Source organism: Loxodonta africana, chromosome 7 (genome assembly GCF_030014295.1).
Source record: "Loxodonta africana isolate mLoxAfr1 chromosome 7, mLoxAfr1.hap2, whole genome shotgun sequence".
In the NCBI taxonomy this organism is placed as follows: Eukaryota; Metazoa; Chordata; class Mammalia; order Proboscidea; family Elephantidae; genus Loxodonta; species Loxodonta africana.
Window position 1 is genome coordinate 26,589,840 of NC_087348.1, and position 18,163 is coordinate 26,608,002.

Consider the following 18,163-nt stretch of genomic DNA (forward strand, 5'->3'; position numbering starts at 1 on the left):
TTCCATGATATCTAAACATACATCCTAACATTATTAAAACCATCTGTTTTCATCAGCTGAAATGCTTTTTTTTATTGTGCTTTAAGTGAAAGCTTACAACTCAAGTCAGTTTTTCATACAAAAACTTATACACACATTGTTATGTGACCCTAGTTGTTCTCACTACAATGTGACAGCACACTCCTTCTCTCCACCCTCTATTTCCTGTGTCCATTTAACCAGCTCCGTCCCCCTCTGCCTTTTCATCTCACCTCCAGGCAGGAACTGCCCACATAGTCTCATGCGTCTACTTGAGTTAAGAAGCACACTCCTAACCAGTATCATTTTATGTCTTATAGTCCAATCTAATATTTGTCTAAAGAGTTGGCTTCAGGAGTGGTTTTTGTTTTGAGCTAACAAAGAGTCCAGGGGCCACGACCCCGGGGTCCCTCCAGTCTCAGTCAGACAATTAAGTCTCTTTACTAGAATTTGAGGTCTGCATCCCATTCTTCTCCTGCTCCATCAGAGATTCTCTGTTGTGTTCCCTGTCAGGACAGTCTTTGGTGGTAGCCGCCAGGTACCATCTAGTTCTTCTGGTCTCAGGCTGATGGAGTCTCTGGTTTCTGTGGTCCTTTCTTTCTCTTGGGTTCATATTTTCCTTCTTTCTTTGGTGTTCTTCATTCTCCTTCACTCCAGGTGGGTTGAGACCAACTGATGCATCTTAGATGTCCACTTCCTAGAATTTAAGATCCCAGACGCCACTCAACTCATCGGGTTGCAGAATGTTACTTTGTTATGCCAATTGACCTAGAGGTTTCCTAAAACAAAGGTCCCCAGACCATGGCACCTGCTACTCTGTCCTTTGAAGTATTTGGTTGTATTTAGGAAACGTCTTAGCTTTTGGAGTAGTCCAGTTGTGCTGACTTACCCTATATTGTGTGTATATATATCCTTCCTTTCACATAAAATAGTTCTTGTCTACTATCTAATTAGTGAAAGTCCCTCTCTCTCATTTCCAGCCCACCCTCGTAGCCATCAAAGAATGTTTTCTTCTGTGTTTAAACCTTTTCTTGAGTTCTTATAATAGTGGTCTCATACAATATTTGTCCTTTTGCGACTGACTAATTTCACTCAGCATAATGCCTTCCAGATTCATCCAGGTTATGAGATGTTTCAGGGTTTCATTGTTTTTCTTTAATGTTGTGTAGTATTCCATTGTATACATATACCATAATTTGTTTATTCATTCAGCAGTTGATGGACACCTTGGTTGTTGCCATCTTTTAGCTATCGTAAACAGTGCTGCAAAGAACATGGGCACACAAATATCTATTTGTGTGGAGGCTCTTATTTCTCTAGGATATATTCCAAGGAGTGGGATTGCTCTACTGTTTGGTAGTTCTATTTCTAGCTTTCTAACCACCAAAACCAAACCCAGAGTCGTCGAGTCGATTCCAACTCATAGTGACCCTATAGGACAGAGTAGAACTGCCCCATAGAGTTTCCAAGGAGCGCCTGGAGGGTTCAAACTACCGGCCCTTTGGTTAGCAGCCGTAGCACTCAACCACTACACCACCAGGGTTTCTGAGCTTTCTAAAGAAGCACCAAATTGATCTCCAAGTGGTTGTACCATTTTACATGCCCACCAGCAGTGTATAAGTATTCTAGTCTCTCCACAACCTGTCCAGCATTTACTATTTTGTGATTTTGGATTAATGCCAGCATTTTGGCGTGAGATGATATCTCATCCTAGTTTTGATTTGCATTTCTTTAATGGCTAACGATCATGAGCATTTCCTCACGTATCTGTTAGCAAACTGAATGTCTTTTTTGGTGAAGGGCCTTTTCATATCCTTTGTCTGTTTTTTTAATTGAGTTAGTTGTCTTTTTGTTGTTGAGGTTTTGCAGCACTTGTAGATTTTAGAGATTAGACGCTAGTCAGATTTGTCACAGTCAATTTTCTTTTTCCCCAGTCTATCCAAAAAAAAAAAAAAAAAGACCAAACCCAGTGCCGTGGAGTCGATTCTGACTCATAGCGATACTATAGGACAGAGTAGAACTTCCCAGTCTATAGGTTGTCTTTTTACTCTTTGGTGAAGTCTTTGGATGAGCATAGGTGTTGGATTTTTAGGAGCTCCCAGTTATCTAGTTTCTCTTCTGGTGTTTGTGCATTGTTAGTAATGTTTTGTATACTGTTTATGCCATGTATTAGGGCTCCTAGCATCGTCCCTATTTTTTCTTCCATGATCTATATCATTTTAGTTTTTATATTTAGGTCTTTGATCCAGTTTGAGTTCGTTTTTGAACATGGTGTGAGGTATGGGTCTTGTTTCATTTTTTTGTGGATGTATATCCAGTTATGCCGGCACCGTTTGTTAAAGAGACTGTATTTTCCCCAGTTAATGGCTTTGGGCCTTTGTCAAATATAAGCTGCTCATATGTGGAGGGATTTATGTCTGGATTCTCAATTCTCTTCCATTGGTCTATGTATCTGTTTTTGTACGAGTACTAGGCTGTTTTGACTACTGTGGCGGTATATAATAAGTTATAAAATCAGTTAATGTAGGGCCTCCCACTTTGTTCTTCTTTTTTTGTAATGCTTTACTTGTCCAGGGCTTCTTCCCTTTCCATATGAAATTGGGGATTTGCTTCTCCATCTCTTTAAAAAAACACCACTGGAATTTAGATGAAGATTGCATTTTATCTGTTGATCACTTTGAGTAAAATAGATATTTTCACAATGTTGAGTCTTCCTATCCATGAGCAAGGTATGTTTTTCTGCTTATGTAGGTCTCTGTTGCTTTCTTAGAGTAGTGTCCTGTGGTTTTCTTTGTATAGGTCTTTTATGTCTCTGGTTAGATTTATTCCTAAGTATTTTATCTTCTTGTGGGCTATTGTAAATGGTATTGATTTAATGATTTCCTTTTGGAAGTTCTTTGTTGGTGTAGAGGAATACAACTGACTTTTGTATGTTTCTCTTGTAACCTGATACTCTGCTGAACTATTAGTTTCAGTAGTTTTCTTGAGGGTTCTTTAGAGCTCTCTGTGTATAACATCATATCATCTGCAAATAGAAATACTTTGACTTCTTCCTTACCAATTCGGATGCCCTTTTATTTTGTTTTCTAACCTAATTGCTCTGGCTAGGGCCTCCAACCCAAAGTTGGATAAGAGTGGTGATACAGGCCATTCTTGTCTGGTTCCGGTTCTCAAGTGGCATGCTTTCAGACTCTCTCCATTTAGGATGATGTGGGCTGTTGGCTTTGTATAAATGCCCTTTACTATGTTGAGGAATTTTCCTTCTATTCCTATTTTGCTGAGAGTTTTTATCATGAATGTGGGTTGGACTTTGTGAATGCCTTTTCTGTATCAATTGATGGGATTATGGGGTTCGTGTCTTTTATTTATGTGATGGATTACACTGATTGTTTTTTCTAATGTTGAACCATCCCTGAATACCTGGTATGAATCCCACTTGGTCATGATGATTTTTTTTTTTTTTTGATTGTTGAATTCTATTGGCTAGAATTTAGTTGAGAAGTTTTGCTTCTAAGGTCATTGGGGATATTGGTCTGTAATTTTCGTCTTTACTTGGTTTTGGTATCATGGTTATGCTAGCTTCATAGAATGACTTTGGGTGTACTACTTCCTTTTTATGCTCTGAAATACCTTTAGTAGTAGTAGCTTTAACTTTTCTCTGAAAGTTTGGTAGAATTCTCCAGTGAAGTCGTCAGGGCCAAGCTTTTTTTTTTTTCTTTTTGTTGGAAGTTTTTAAATTACCTTTTCAGTATCTTCTTTGCTATGGGTTTATTTAGTTGTTCTACCTCTGTTTGTTAGTTGCGGTAGGTAGTGTGTTTCTAGGAATTCATCCATTTCCTTTAGGTTTTCAAATTTGTTAGAACACAATTTTTCATAGTAATCTGACATGATTTTTTAATTTCATTTGGGTCTGTTGTAATATCACCCATCTCATTTCTTATTCAGGGTTATTTGAGTCCTCTCCTGTTTTTCTTTTGTCAGTTTTGCCAATGGTTTATCAATTTTGGTAACCAACTAGCATTTGGTCTTGTTAACTCTTTCAATTTTTTTTTTCTGTTCTCTATTTTTTATTTCATTTAGTTCTGCTCTAATTTTTATTATTTTCTTTCTTCTTGTGCTTGAGTGTTTCTTTTGTTGCTCCCTTTCAATTTGTTCAAGTTGTAGGGACAATCCTTTGATTTTGGCCCTTTCTTCTTTTTGTATGTATGCGTTTATTGCTATAAATTGACCTCTGGGTAATGCTTTAGCTGTGTCTCAAGGGTTCTGATAAGAACTGTTTTCTTTCTTATTGGATTCTACAAATTTTTTTTATTTCCATCCCTAATTTCTTCTATAACCTAGTATTTTTTGAGCAAGGTGTTATTCAGTTTCCAAGCGTTTGATTTCTTTTCCCTGCTTTTTCTGTTATTGATTTCTACTTGCATGGCTTTATGGTCAGAAAAGATGCTTTATATTATTTTGATGTTTTGGATTCTGTTAAGGTTTGCATTATGACATAATGTGTGGTCTACTCTAAAGAATGTTCCATGCTCTTTGGAAAAGAAACTACACTTGTCTGCTGTTGGATAGGTCTATGAGATCAAGCTGGTAGATTGTGGCATTTAGATCTTCCTTATCTTTATTGAGCTTCTTTCTGGATGTTCTGTCCTTCCTTTAAAGTGGTATGTTCAAGTCTCCTATTATTATTGTGGAGCTGTCTATCTCTCTTTTCAATTTGTTAGAGTTTATGTAACTTGAATCTCTGTCTTTGGGTACCAAAATATTTAATATGGTTATATCCTCCTGGTATTAAAAAAAAAAAAAAAAAATTTTTTTTTTATATTATCCCTTAAATCATTATATTGTGTCCTTCCTTATCCTTTATAAGGGATTTAACCTTAAAGTCTATTTTGTCAGAAATTTGTATTGCCACTCCTGCTTTTTTTGTTTGTTTTTTACTTGATATATTTTTTTTCCTCCTTTGAGTTTTAGTTTCTTTGTGTCTTTAAGTCTCAAGTGTGTCTCTTGTAGGCAGTATATAGATGGATTGTGGTTTTTAATTCATTCTGCCACTCCCTGTCTCTTTACTGGTGCATTCAGTCCATTTACATTCAGCTTAATTATGGATAGGTATGAGTTTCTTTCTGCCATTTTGACTTTTTTGTGCGTGTGTTCTTGACATTTTTTTTCACTTAGTTTTTTGTACTGAGTAGTTTTTCTTTATATATAGTCTTTTCCTCTTTTTCACTGTTGTTGATTGTTTTTGTTAAGTCTTTATGCTTTTCTTGTATTTTATGTTGATGTGTAGGATTGTTAGTCCCCTTCGTGGTTCCCTTAATATTTACCCTTATTATTCTAAGTTTTATGTCTTTGTTTCTTTGTATAGCCTTGACTTTCTCTTCATATGAAAGCTCTATAACTACATTTTTTAGTTCCTCTTTATTGTTTTAATGTTGTCATCTTTTACATAATGACATTGCTGTTTCCTTGTTTTGAGTTTTTTTTTTAATCTTGATTTATTTTTGTGATTTCCCTATATGGGTTGATATCTGGTTGCTCTGTCCTATATTCTATTCTTAGGTTGTTGTCTGATTTTCTGGAGGACATCCTTTAGTATTTCTTATAGTTTTGGTTTGGTTTTTGCAATTTCCCTAAACTTCTGTTTATCTGGAAATGTCTTAATTTTGCCTTCATATTTGAAGACAGTTTTACTAGATTTATGATTCTTGGCTGGCATTTTTTTTTTTTTTTTTCCTTCAAGGCTTTAGATATGTCATTCCATTTCCTTCTTGCCTGTTTGGTTTCTGCATTGACTATCCTTTGTAGGTGACTTTTGGTTTATCCCTATCCACTCTTAAAATTCTCTCTTTGTTTTTGGCAAGTTTGATCATAATATCTCTTGGTGACTTTCTTTTGGGATTTACCTTATGTAGGGTTCAATGAGCATCTTGATAGATATCTTCTCGTCTTTCATGATATCAGGGGAGTTTTCTGTCAACATGTCTTCAAAAATTCTCTCTGTATTTTCTGTTATACATCCCTGTTCTTGTACTCCAATCACTCATAGGTTATTTCTCTTGATAGAGTCCCACATGATTCTTATGGTTTCTTCTTTTTTTTTCATTTTTTTAACTGATTTTTCTTCGAATATATTAGTGCCAAGTGTTTTATCTTCAGTATCACTAATTCTGACCTCCACTTCCTCAATTCTGCTCCCCTAACTTTCTATTGAGTTGTCTAATTCTTAAATGTTATTGTTAATCTTGTGAATTTTTGATTGCTGTCTCTCTATGGATTCTTGCAGCTTATTAAATTTTTCATCATGCTCTTTAATAAAATCCTTAATTTCCTCGACTGCTTTATCTGTGTGTTTCTTCTCTTGTTCTGTGTTTTGCTTGATCCCTCTCCTGATCTCTTGAAGAGTTCTGTATATTAATCTTTTGTATTCTACCTCTGGTAATTCCAGGCATATCTCTTCGTCTGGAATATTCCTTGTTCCTTATTTTGGGAGCTTGTTGAAGCTATTGTGGTCTGTTTCTTTATGTGATTTGATATTGACTGTTGTCTCCAAGCCATCTATAAGTTATTGTGTTAATTTAATTTATGTTTGCTTACTGTGTCCTAGCTTCTTGCTTTGTTTTGTTTTGATATTCCCAAATAGGCTTCTCAAGTGAGCTAGCTTGATTATAGGTGGATTTGAAGCTCTAACGTCCTGTCACCAGATGGATAGAGCTATTACCATGTATATCAGCCTAGGAGTCAATTCATTTTCTTGTATGTATTCAGCTAAGGTGTCCAGATAGTCTGTCACCAAGTGTGTGGTGCAGGCTCCCACTTACAGTCTTAGAGGTGCAGGGGTGATTGATGTAGGCATGAGTGTCTGGTTGCAGCAGAGGGTCACACTCTGAGCAAGGCAGAGGACAACTTTCCCCTGAGTGTCTGTGAGGAAAGCACACCACTGTTCCCTAGACTGTGCAGGCAGGCGGGCTCTACAGCCTGTCCGTGGGCACCCAATGCTTTTGGCTGTAAGTACTGGAAGACATCAGTTATCCCTGGACCCTTGTCACAGGTAGCTAGGTGGTGTAGGTGGAGCCAACAGTCCTCGGGCCTCTGATGTTTGTAGGTGAGGACCCTGTTTTATAGGCAGAGTGGTTTCAAACATCAAAAACTGGCCTGTCCACTACACAGCTGAAAACGTTGAAGTCAAACCTCAGACACATACACTGCTGCACTGTGCCAACAAGGCTCTATGCTGCTAAAATGGGCCCACACAAGACCATGCCAGGGTGAAAGTCATTCAAAATCTGTGGACTGCTTGTGCCTGGACAGAAGCCGCTTCTGCCCTGAGTTCCCAGTTTATGGGAGTCAGCAGATTATTTTTTCCCCATTTGTTAATTTGTTCCTTCTCCAAGGCCGGGAGAATGGCTCAGGATGCACAGCAGAACATATCTCAGGCGCAGGGAAATTGACTGCCTCTGAAACCAGCTCAGGGTCTGGGGTAGAGTGAGGAGGGGTCAGATAAATGGGAAAGAGTTCTTTTGAAAGGGGTTCTTTTTCATCCATGTGGTAAATTAGATGCAAGTACTTATCTTCTGCTGAGAGCACTGTTCTTTGCTATTCCAGAGGCATGAGTAGAGTCTGTGTCACTCACTCTCTCTTTGTGGAAAATGCAAGCTAATGCTATCACTAGCCCTGCTGTGATTGCACCAGGGGATTGGGGCTGAGGGGTGTCGGTTCCCGCAGAGTCAGGTCTGGAAACTCCTTGCTGCTTCTGAACCGTCTCACCCTCCTCCAGCTGCTCCAATTTCTTAACTTTGCCTTTAATGTTCAGGGCTCCTAGCTTGTCATATATATAATCGATTCACTCATTTGTCCTTGTCTTTGTTGTAATAGGGACCACAGGAAGCGTCTGACTACTCCACCGTCTTGGCCCCACCTCTCTTGGTTGTACTTTTTCCAACACAGATTTGTTCATTCTTTTGGGAGTCTGTGGTGTATTCAATATACTTTGCCAACATCATAATTCAAAGGCATCAATTCTTCAGTCTTCCTTATTCATTGTCCATCTCTCACATGCATATGAGGTATTATTAAGGTAGGGCACATCTTAATGTTTATGGATTTTCTCTTTTGTAAAGTGCTTTTAGATGTCATTTGGTCAATTTTCTTTTGAAGTATTTGTTTTTATTCTTATTTATTTAATATTTTCTTTTATACTAGGCATGTAATCTCTTTGTCACTTATATATCTAGAAACTATTCCCATTCATTTTGTTTTTCACTCCTTGAATGTCCTTTGATAAATAGCAATTTAAATTTAATATAGTAAAATAAACCAATTTGAAGAAACAAATAAAAATTTTTGTGAATGAACAGACTGAAAATCAAATCACTTATAATTTACAAGATTTAAAACAAATAATTTCATTTCTGGTTAAGATTCAGTGGGTCACAGCAAACCAATGTTCCTTCTTCAACCACTAAGAAAATCAGGATACATTTAAAATATTTATATAATTTTTAGAGGCATCAAATATCTGTGAAAGAAAAATGATTGATAAGAATGTTAAAATGTAAACTCATTTCTTAAGTCAGAGAACGACAACCCAAAAACAGGCTCACTCTTAAATGACTTACAGTCTTTTGCAATTACAAACAATATTGCAATATATATTTACTGGATAATTTCATATGTGTGCACGTTTTGTTGACTCCAAGACTAATTAACCCAAAAACCCACTGGTGTCAAGTAGATTCCAACTCAGGTGACTTCATGTGTTACACAGTAGAACTGTTCTATATAGCTTTCTTGACTGTACTCTTAATAGAAGCAGATCACCAGACCTTTCTTTTGCTGTGTTACAGGGTGGGTTCAAACTGCCAAAATTTGGTTAGTAGTGAAGTTCAAACCATGTATGTTACAAAACACTAAATACAACTGTGATATTAGTCAATGATGTCCAATTCTTCTCCACAGGATTTGAATCATTTTTCACTTCTCCAAGAAGTATATAAAAATGAATGTTTTCACAAGAAATTGAATATTTTTATATACTAATTTCTGTGTAATTTAAAATTTCACTATTTTTTATGCAGTTGAATGCCTTTTCATATGTTTAAGGGATGATTTTACTCTTTTTTATGTGAAGCTTTATATGTTTGGTCCATTTTTCTGTTTGTAGTTTTCACTTTTCCTTGATACTCAAAAATACTTTATTTATAAGGGAAATTAGCACTTTATCTGAGGTGTGATCTACAGTTATTTCCCGAACTTTATTAACCATATTTTAGCATGACTTTTTATGCTTGTTTATATAAATATAAATAAATAAATATTTGTTTTTAATTTATAATATAGGGAACTATTTCATTTTCATAATTGGATTTTTAAAAATAATTTGTGTCCTGCATTCTAAAATTTTAGCCATAACTAGATAAATTTTCCTTACCTTAAAATCATACTTAAAAAAAATTCTTTCTCTTAGAATTATTTTGTTAATTTTCTGAAATATTTAAACTAGTATACCATTTGGAGTCTTTCCTGCTATGGTATAAAGCACTAGTGAAAATGTATCTTTTTTTCTACAAGACTGCCCAATTATCCCAATAGAGTTAATTTTAAAAGTCCATATTTCAGTTATTTCATTTGCTATTTTTATTATAAAATACATTCTCATTTGTATTTGAGTCTTCCATTTATGGCATCAGAAGATCACGTTAATAATGCACAATATAACCGTGATCATATTATGAGACTTTAGAATTCCCCTTTAGCTTAGTTACTTCTGGGCTGTGCACCTACTGTAGTGCAGCCCTGCCTGGCATTTCACTCCATTGCTGTGCTCTGCCACACCTGATTCCCATGGGAGGCCTTTCTTACCACATACTCTTAACTCAACTTCCATGATTTCAAGGTCATAGTTCCTGATACCTTTCAATTAACTTCCCCAATCACTGACTGTAATTACATTATAGGGAGTTCCCTTTCCTGTAGCTAGATGATAAGTACATAGATAGACAGATAGATAGACAGGTACGTAGACAGATAGATACTTTAAACAATCTTTAGGTTTGTAGTGGAAATATATATAATCTCCTACTAACCTCAAGGATGGAGGTAATTATAAACACTTAGGAATCACTATTTACTAAGTAATAGGAAGTAAAATCTTAATTTTCACAAGACAAAATTTGGCTTCAAGTCAATATTCCTAAACCACCTAAGAGTCACTCAGATATGAAGTCTTGAAGGGGAAGTATTTTATAAAAATAGACTACTGACCTGGAGTCTTGCCCTAACATCGGCTGGAATTATATCAGCATCTCATTTTTTCCTAAATGAATTTTAATAGGATTCACATCCTAAAAATGGGTTCACAGAGGAAATGAAATTGGGGAAGGATGATGGACTATTGTAAACAAAATAAGAGTTCCCTTGTGGTGATTAATCTTGGGGCCAAAATTAAAAAAAAAAAAAAAAAAAAAAAACCCACTGCCATTGAGTCGATTCCAACTCATAGCAAACCTATAGGACAGAGTAGAACTGCCTCTTATGGTTTCCAAGGAGTGCCTGGTGGATTCAAACTGCTGACCTTTTGGTCAGCAGCCATAGCTCTTAACCACTATGCCACCAGGGTTTCCAAAATTAAAAAAGAAAAAAAGTTTTGAACTAGATTAAATATATTCAACAGCCAGCCCTCAGTGTGCCCAGGGAGTCTTGAAGAAATAAATTTTTTATTATAAGATTTGTAGGTAAAAATCTTCTTTGTTGTCAGAACATTTTTTACAACTCTTACAGAGGCCAGCCTCTGAATTTGGATCAAGGCTCCCACTTCAGAGGAGAAAATAAGCAAAACAACTTGAGGAAAATGTGACTGGAGTTCAGCCTCAGAGGAACAGAGGGCCCGTATGAAGCAGTCATAGTAGATAAGGGAAGAATTGGATTTGGGTCAATCTTGGATGGCTTCCAGTGTTATTACTCAGTTTAGGACAACCCAGGACCTTATTCAAGTCTAAGAAATAAGACCTTCTGCACACTCTATTCCATTGAGAGGTTGCAAGGAAGAGTATTCTAGGTAGAGCGAGAACTACCTGGGAAAATGAATAAATCAAGTCAGAGAGTGCCAAAGAGATTTGTTTAATTAGAAATTTACCTGTGTCAGCGGGAAAAGATCCCACAGGATGGAGAGAACTATTTTATTTGATTTAAGGAACACTCCATGTTCAAAATGAACAGTGTTTTACAGATGGATTACGTACCATTGATGAAAGAAGGTGTTTCAGCCAAAGTAATTTAAATACATAAAATGTAAACTCTCTTCAGTGAGGAAGAAACAAGGTTATCACAAACCAAAACACAAATCCACTGCACTCAAGTAGATTACTATCCAAAGGGACCCTTCAGGACAGAGGAAAACTGCCCTATCATGCTTCCAAGGCTATAAATCTTTAAGGAAGCTGACGGCCACAACTTTCTCATATGGAGCAGATGGTGGGCTCTAACTGCAGACCTTTTGGGTAGCAGATGAGCACTTTAACCACAGCACCTTCAGGTCTCCTATTATCCAAAATAAGAAAGGTAAATATGTAATATTTTATTAATATTCAACTTTAGTTCATGATATTATTAAAATTAATGTTTAACATGCAGTAGCAAATGTACTGTTTTAGTAAAGCAGCTCATTTATATTTCTGACTCTATTAAATATAATTTACCTTGAACAATGATTTTAAATAGTTATATTAATAACTTTGAAACTCTGCCAATTTGAAAAATTGCTATGTTTTTGTAAGAATACTAAATAATATTATAGGAAAACTTCATTTCTAGCAAAGACTTTGTAGCAAATAAGCATTATATGTATGCATTTTAGTTCTGATATTTTAATAAGACATTTAAAATAAAACAATCCATGAAATAAATCTACAAACATTGAGGAATCCAAGAAACACTTATTTTAAAGAAAATAATATTTTTATGTTAAAGAATTCATAAAATAATATAAAGTTTTAAGTTCATATTGTTTTTCAAGTTAATTTTAAGGTTTACATTTCTAATTTATGTCAAAAATATAAACACAGCTGAGGTTTAGGTAGATTGGGGCATTGACAATGACTAATATTTAACTGAATCAGAATCTTGTTAACCAAAGCCAAACTAATTGCCTCCAAGTGGATTCTGACTCATAACCACCCTACAGGATAGTGTAGAACTGCCTCACAGGGTTCCCAAGGCTGTAAATCTTTACAGAAGCAGACTGTCACATCTGCCTCCCACAGAGTGCGTGGTGGATTTGAACCAACGACCTTTTGATTAGCAGCTGAGCACTTAGCCACTGCACAACCGGGACTCCTTCAGTTTTGTTACGTATTCCTTAATCATTTGGATTTTTTTCTAGGGAAAGACTGCTCAGGTTTCAAATAAAAACATGATACCATCAAGTTTTATTTCCCTTTAAATAATAACAACTTAAACATTTTCAAGCAAGAATAGTAACATAGATAGTTTTGGGAGAACATATAGGGTAAATCTCTGCTCTTTCTACCCTGTTCTCTTGAGGAAAACACAGACAAATCTTATATAATATTACACATGGATAATTTCATCACCAAAAAGTTGGGTTTGTACAATTAAAAATGTTGTTTCTTTTAGCACTCACATTTTATTTAATTAACAAGAATTATTTTTTATTAAATGCTATCATTCAAAATACATAAAGATTTGTTTCTTTTGATCTTAATTCTTCTCTCCCTCTTAAGGGTGATGCTTTCATTTTAATAATGGAAACCCTGATGGTGTAGTGGTTAAGTGCTACGGCTGCTAACCAAAGAGTTGGCAGTTCGAATCCGCCAGACGCTTCTTGGAAACTCTATGGGGCAGTTCTACTCTGTCCTATAGCGTCGCTATGAGTCGGAATTGACTTGACGGCACTGGGTTTTATTCCTTTATCTTAGTTCAGAATCAAATCCTGAGTACCACATTAGGTATACACCCATTTTCTGGGATCTGTATTGATTTCAAGTAGTACAATAGTCACAACCTTTACCACTCAGATCGTTTAGTACCAGTAAAAGAAAATGCATACAAAGGCTATTACCCTAATTGCAATTCTAAGTGCTGAGCAGTGATGGGTACTATAGGTGCTACATGTCCACAAAGCAGAGACAATGATGTAAATCCAAATATTGGCAGAGAATTCATGGAGAAATTGTACCTTTTGAGTTGAAAGTTTTGGAGTTTGCAACATTTTGACAATTCCTTTTAAGATCTCTTTTCATTCCCTTAATAATCCTGTGATAGAAAAGGAAAATATATTAGAGAGTATTGTACATGTTGTATAGCGACAGTAAAATCATCATCATCCTGAAGTTGCCATCGGCCTCAGGTCAAGCCAAAGCCTTCTCTGCCTGCTCGTCTCATCTTATGGTTGTGGTATTATTCTTTGGATCAGGTGTTGTTGCTACTTAAGACCCAACACTAGACACTCAGAGGGAACTGACAAAATGCTTTCTCTTTTCTACACTGTGCTAGTAAAACTTTAGTTTTAATAATAATTAGAATAAATGGATGATAATAATAAGTATTGATAACAATAACAATAATAGATAACAATAACAATAATAGATAACAATAGTAAGAGGCTTTATAAATGCCAGAACTTCTTCAAGATTTTTTATTTATATTAAATGATTTATTTTACTTAACAACACTTAATGTTGATATAGTCACTAGTCATTTTACAGCAGAGAAAATGTGACATGGAAAGATTAATAAACATACAAGATGTCATCACACAGCTAGATGTTGGAGCTACAATTCAATTTTAGTCCATCTGGGAGATATTGATCTATAACCATGGCAGAGAGTAGTGGTGGCACAGTGTTTAAGCACTTGGCTGTAATAAGAAGGCCAACAGTTCAAACTCTCCGTCTACTCAGTGGAATAAAGATATGGCAGTAGTCTTCCCTAAAGATTTACAGCCTTAAAAACCCTATGGGGCAGTTCTACTGTGACCTATAGTGTAGCTATGAGTTGGAATTGACTCCTTAGCAATGATTTTTTTTTTTTTTTTTAACCATGGCACCATGCTTCTTCCCTACTTGGTTTACAAGATGCAAACTCGTTAGGGTGGAGAGATGTAAATCAGGGTGAGACAAGAGGCACCTTGCCTCTTGCAAAATTTAAGTAGGCATTTACTTTCAGGATTGTGCAAGTGCAAGACAGACTAAGCCTCCTTAAATTTTGCACCTTAGGAGCTTCACTAATTAGTCCTTGTCCTGACCCTGACTAAAGAAAATGGTGGGAAAACAATATCCAACAATGGAACTCAAAATCGCTATCAAGTACTTAACTAGGCAATCTGTTAAATCCTAGGGCTACAGGCTTAAAGAACATATTATCATAATCATAATTATAGACGCATAACTAAAAAGAAATCAGCTTAAAATTGGTAAGTAGGAGATACATTTTACCAATATTATCTCATTTAATTCTCACAAAGAGGTAACAGAAACTTTAAATAATAGCTTGATATCGCAAAGATAATAAATCATTGAGAAAGGGGTCAAACTCATTCATTAAAAAAAAAAAGATGCCGTTTTGGAGTCACAAAATCTATATGCAATTGGTCAAATTATCCACACTTAGTGAGTCTCAGTATCTTCATATGTAAAGAAAAGTGAGTTTAGAAACAGTTACCAAAATTGTTTTTTGAGAAGCAACAAACATAATCTCGGGTTCACAGACCACAATGGGTATAACAACAGCCAACATCATTCCTCCTACTGTCCCACATATAACACAGGTAACGAATATCCTCCTACTACCCCTGCTTTTCCAGGGAGACCACTTTTATTAGTAGTTTATCTGAGTCAATGTTCCTGGACAATTTCCCTGAATAAAATCCTCTTATCTTGCCCACTTAACATCCTACTGAAAGATAATTGTTTTATTCCCATATGCAAAATGAAATACTCTCACACTTTTCTTTCTAAACGACCTAATGTGAACTGTATTATAAGAACTTATATGCTTAAAGGTGGCTTGGTGGCACAGTAGTCAAGTGTCCAGCTGCTAACCAAAAGATTGATAGTTCAAGACTACCAGTGGCTGCTTGGAAACCCTATGTGGTGATTCTACTTGTCCCTATAGAGTAGCTGTGAGGCAGAATTGACTCAATGGCAATGGTATGGGTATATGCTTAAAATCATCAAGGGATAGGAGAAGGGAATGTTGAAACAGGCAGTTGAAAATGTGTGTTAGAAGTTGGCTTATGACATAGTGTTTGAGAAGCTTGACTGAGAAAATGCATAGAGAAGTACAATAGGATTGTCAAGATGTGTAATTAATTAAAGCAAGGTGAGATGGTAAAGCTGAGGGTCCATTTTCAGCAGTTACCAATTGCTCCAGTGCCTGTGCTGAGTCAGGTATAGCTTGATCTGTCCTGGGCTGTGTTCCAAAAGTATAAGGAAATGATCTTAAAATAAATGTGAGGGGACTGTTTACTGTGATTTAATAGGAGGATGTGGGACATACATAAATAGTATCATTCTTAAAGTGCAAACCATTGTGGTGATCATAAAATCCAACCCAGACCCCGCAGTACACCTTACAGAAGAGGCAAAGGGATACAGGCAGGCAAAGGAAATACCCACGTAAAGTTACCTTTTCTACAGATGAATCATCAAGGAAAACCACCACAAGATAATCTAACTGAAATCATTGAATTTGTTCTCTTGGGCTTTGCTGACATGCCCCATCTCCAGTGGCTTCTTTTTGGATTGTTTTTAATCATCTATATCATTATCCTGATGAGCAATGGTACCATATTTCTAATAACAAAAATGGATCCTGCTCTCCAGAGCCCTATGTATTTTTTCCTGGCAAACTTTTCCTTCTTGGAAATCTGCTATGTATCAACTACTCTCCCTAGAATGCTAATTAATATTGGGACTCGGAGAAGAAGAATTCCCTTAGTTGCCTGTGCTACACAGATGAGCTTTTTCCTTCTGTTCGGAGGCATAGAATGTTTGCTCCTGGCAGTGACGGCGTATGACCGCTATGAGGCCATTTGTAACCCTCTGCACTATCCTCTAGTCATGAACCACAGGGTCTGCATTCAGTTGGTGACTGGCTGCTGGACCATTGGAATCCCTCTCACTATCGGGCAGACATATCAAACTTTCTCTCTTCCATTTTGTGGATCTAAACTAATTAACCACTTCTTCTGTGACATTCCCCCAATACTCAAACTGACTTGTGGGGACACCTTTGTAAATGAGATGTTGGTGTACGTAGTTGCTGTGTTATTTGCTGTGGTTCCATTTCTGTTGATACTTGGCTCCTACAGTAAAATCATCTCCATCATCCTGAAGTTGCCGTCAGCCACAAGTCAAGCCAAAGCCTTCTCCACTTGCTCCTCTCATCTTATGGTTGTGGTGTTATTCTTTGGATCAGGTATTATTGCCTACTTAAGACCCAACACTAGGCACTCAGAGGGAACTGACAAAATGCTTTCTCTTTTCTACACTATCCTGACTCCTATGTTTAATCCCATCATATATAATCTAAGGAACAAGAATGTCATAATGGCACTGAGAAAATTGCTATGTAAGTAATTCACTTCGTTAAAGAATGAGTTAAATGTATAAGAATTGCTTTCTTCTGTATTTTTAATTAAATTTCAACTAATGTATATTTTTAACATATCTTGTGTTATGGATTGAATTGTGCCACCCGAAAAATGTGTGTCAACTTAGCTAGGCTATGATTCTCAGTGTTGCATGATAGTCCACCACTTTGTTTTATGAGTCAGAAACTTCTAGAAAGCAATTTGTTTGTTTTGGTGAGTTTCCTGTGTTGTAAATCCTACCTCTACGATGTTAACGAGGCAGGATTAGAGGCAGTAATGTTAATGAGGCAGGGCTCAATCTACAACATTAGGTTATACCTTGAGTCGATCTCTTTTGAAATAAGAGAAGCTAGCATAGAGACAGGGCACTTCCTACCACCAAGATTGAAGAACTAGGAGGGGAACATATTCTTTGGACCTGGGGTCCCTTCACTGAGAAGCTTCTAGACCAGGGGAAAATTGATGACAAGGACTTCACCCCAAAGACAGCAGAGAGGGAAAGCTTCCCCTAGAGCTGCATCTCTGAATTTGGAGTTCTATCCTCCTTGACTGTGAGGGAACAAATTTCTCTTTGTTAAGCTACATACTTGGGGTATTTCTGTTATAGCAGCACTAGATTACTAAGACTTCTTGTCTTTCCAAACTATCATTTCCAAGTTAAAAATCTCTTGTAATGTCATCAGAACTTTCTGGTCAAATTATATAAGTAGTATGTATGTTAAAAAACCCAAAATCAAATCATTATATTAGTAATTCTATAATTTCATTGTTCAATGTCCTTTCTCAATAAGAATTTTTGCTCAGGCTGATTTATTTTAGTGAGTTGTAATGTATAATCTGTTATATCACTTAGCGTAAAACTTATTCATTTCCATGTGTGTCCATACTGTTGTGACATCCATTTTAAAAACTAGGTTTGAAATATGCATTAATTAAAACTATAAAGTGTTTCTTAGGTATCCATGGGGGTTGGTTACAGGGCCCCCACAAATACCAAAATCCATGGATGCTCAAGCCCATTATATAAAATGACACAATATTTGCATATAACCTATGCAGAAACTTCCATATACTTTAAATCATTTCTAGACTGCTTATAATGCCTAATACAATGCAAATGCTATGTAAATATTTGTTATACAGTGTTGTTTAGGGAATAGTGACAAGACACGAGGTGAACGATGCTCAAACAACAAGTGCTGAAGAGAGAGACTGAGGATCTATGACATGGTGGAAGGCTACAGCTAGCTGGGTATGCCTACACATCATTTCATTTGCATGGATTCAGTGTAGTGCCAGCACAATAACAATAATAATATAGTATCTATGATAAACCTGGAAAAGCCTCTCTGAAGAAGTAATATTTGAACTGAGTCCTAAATAGAAGGAGTAACTAAAGAACATTTTAAGCAGATGCAAAAGCAAAGGACGAGTGTTAAGTTTTACATTCTTAGAGTCCTAAAGAACAAATTGTCTGGAGAAAAAAATGTGTTAGCAGATGAACATAGAAATAAAGGTAGAAGCTGAGTTATATAG

General features: G+C 36.2%; 1 protein-coding gene across 1 annotated transcript; it reads left to right on the plus strand.

Moving 5' to 3' along the window:
• Positions 1 to 15,671: 15,671 nt before the first annotated feature.
• On the plus strand, positions 15,672 to 16,613 carry LOC100658457 (olfactory receptor 10AG1-like). Its single transcript, XM_010602214.3, has one exon. It carries the CDS (start codon positions 15,672 to 15,674, stop codon positions 16,611 to 16,613), a length of 942 nt encoding a protein of 313 aa, XP_010600516.2.
• Positions 16,614 to 18,163: the final 1,550 nt, after the last annotated feature.

What these genes read in the sequence shown, in the direction of transcription:
- LOC100658457 (XM_010602214.3), top strand. Translation starts at nt 15,672, where the DNA reads ATGAATCATCAAGGAAAACCACCACAAGATAATCTAACTGAAATCATT.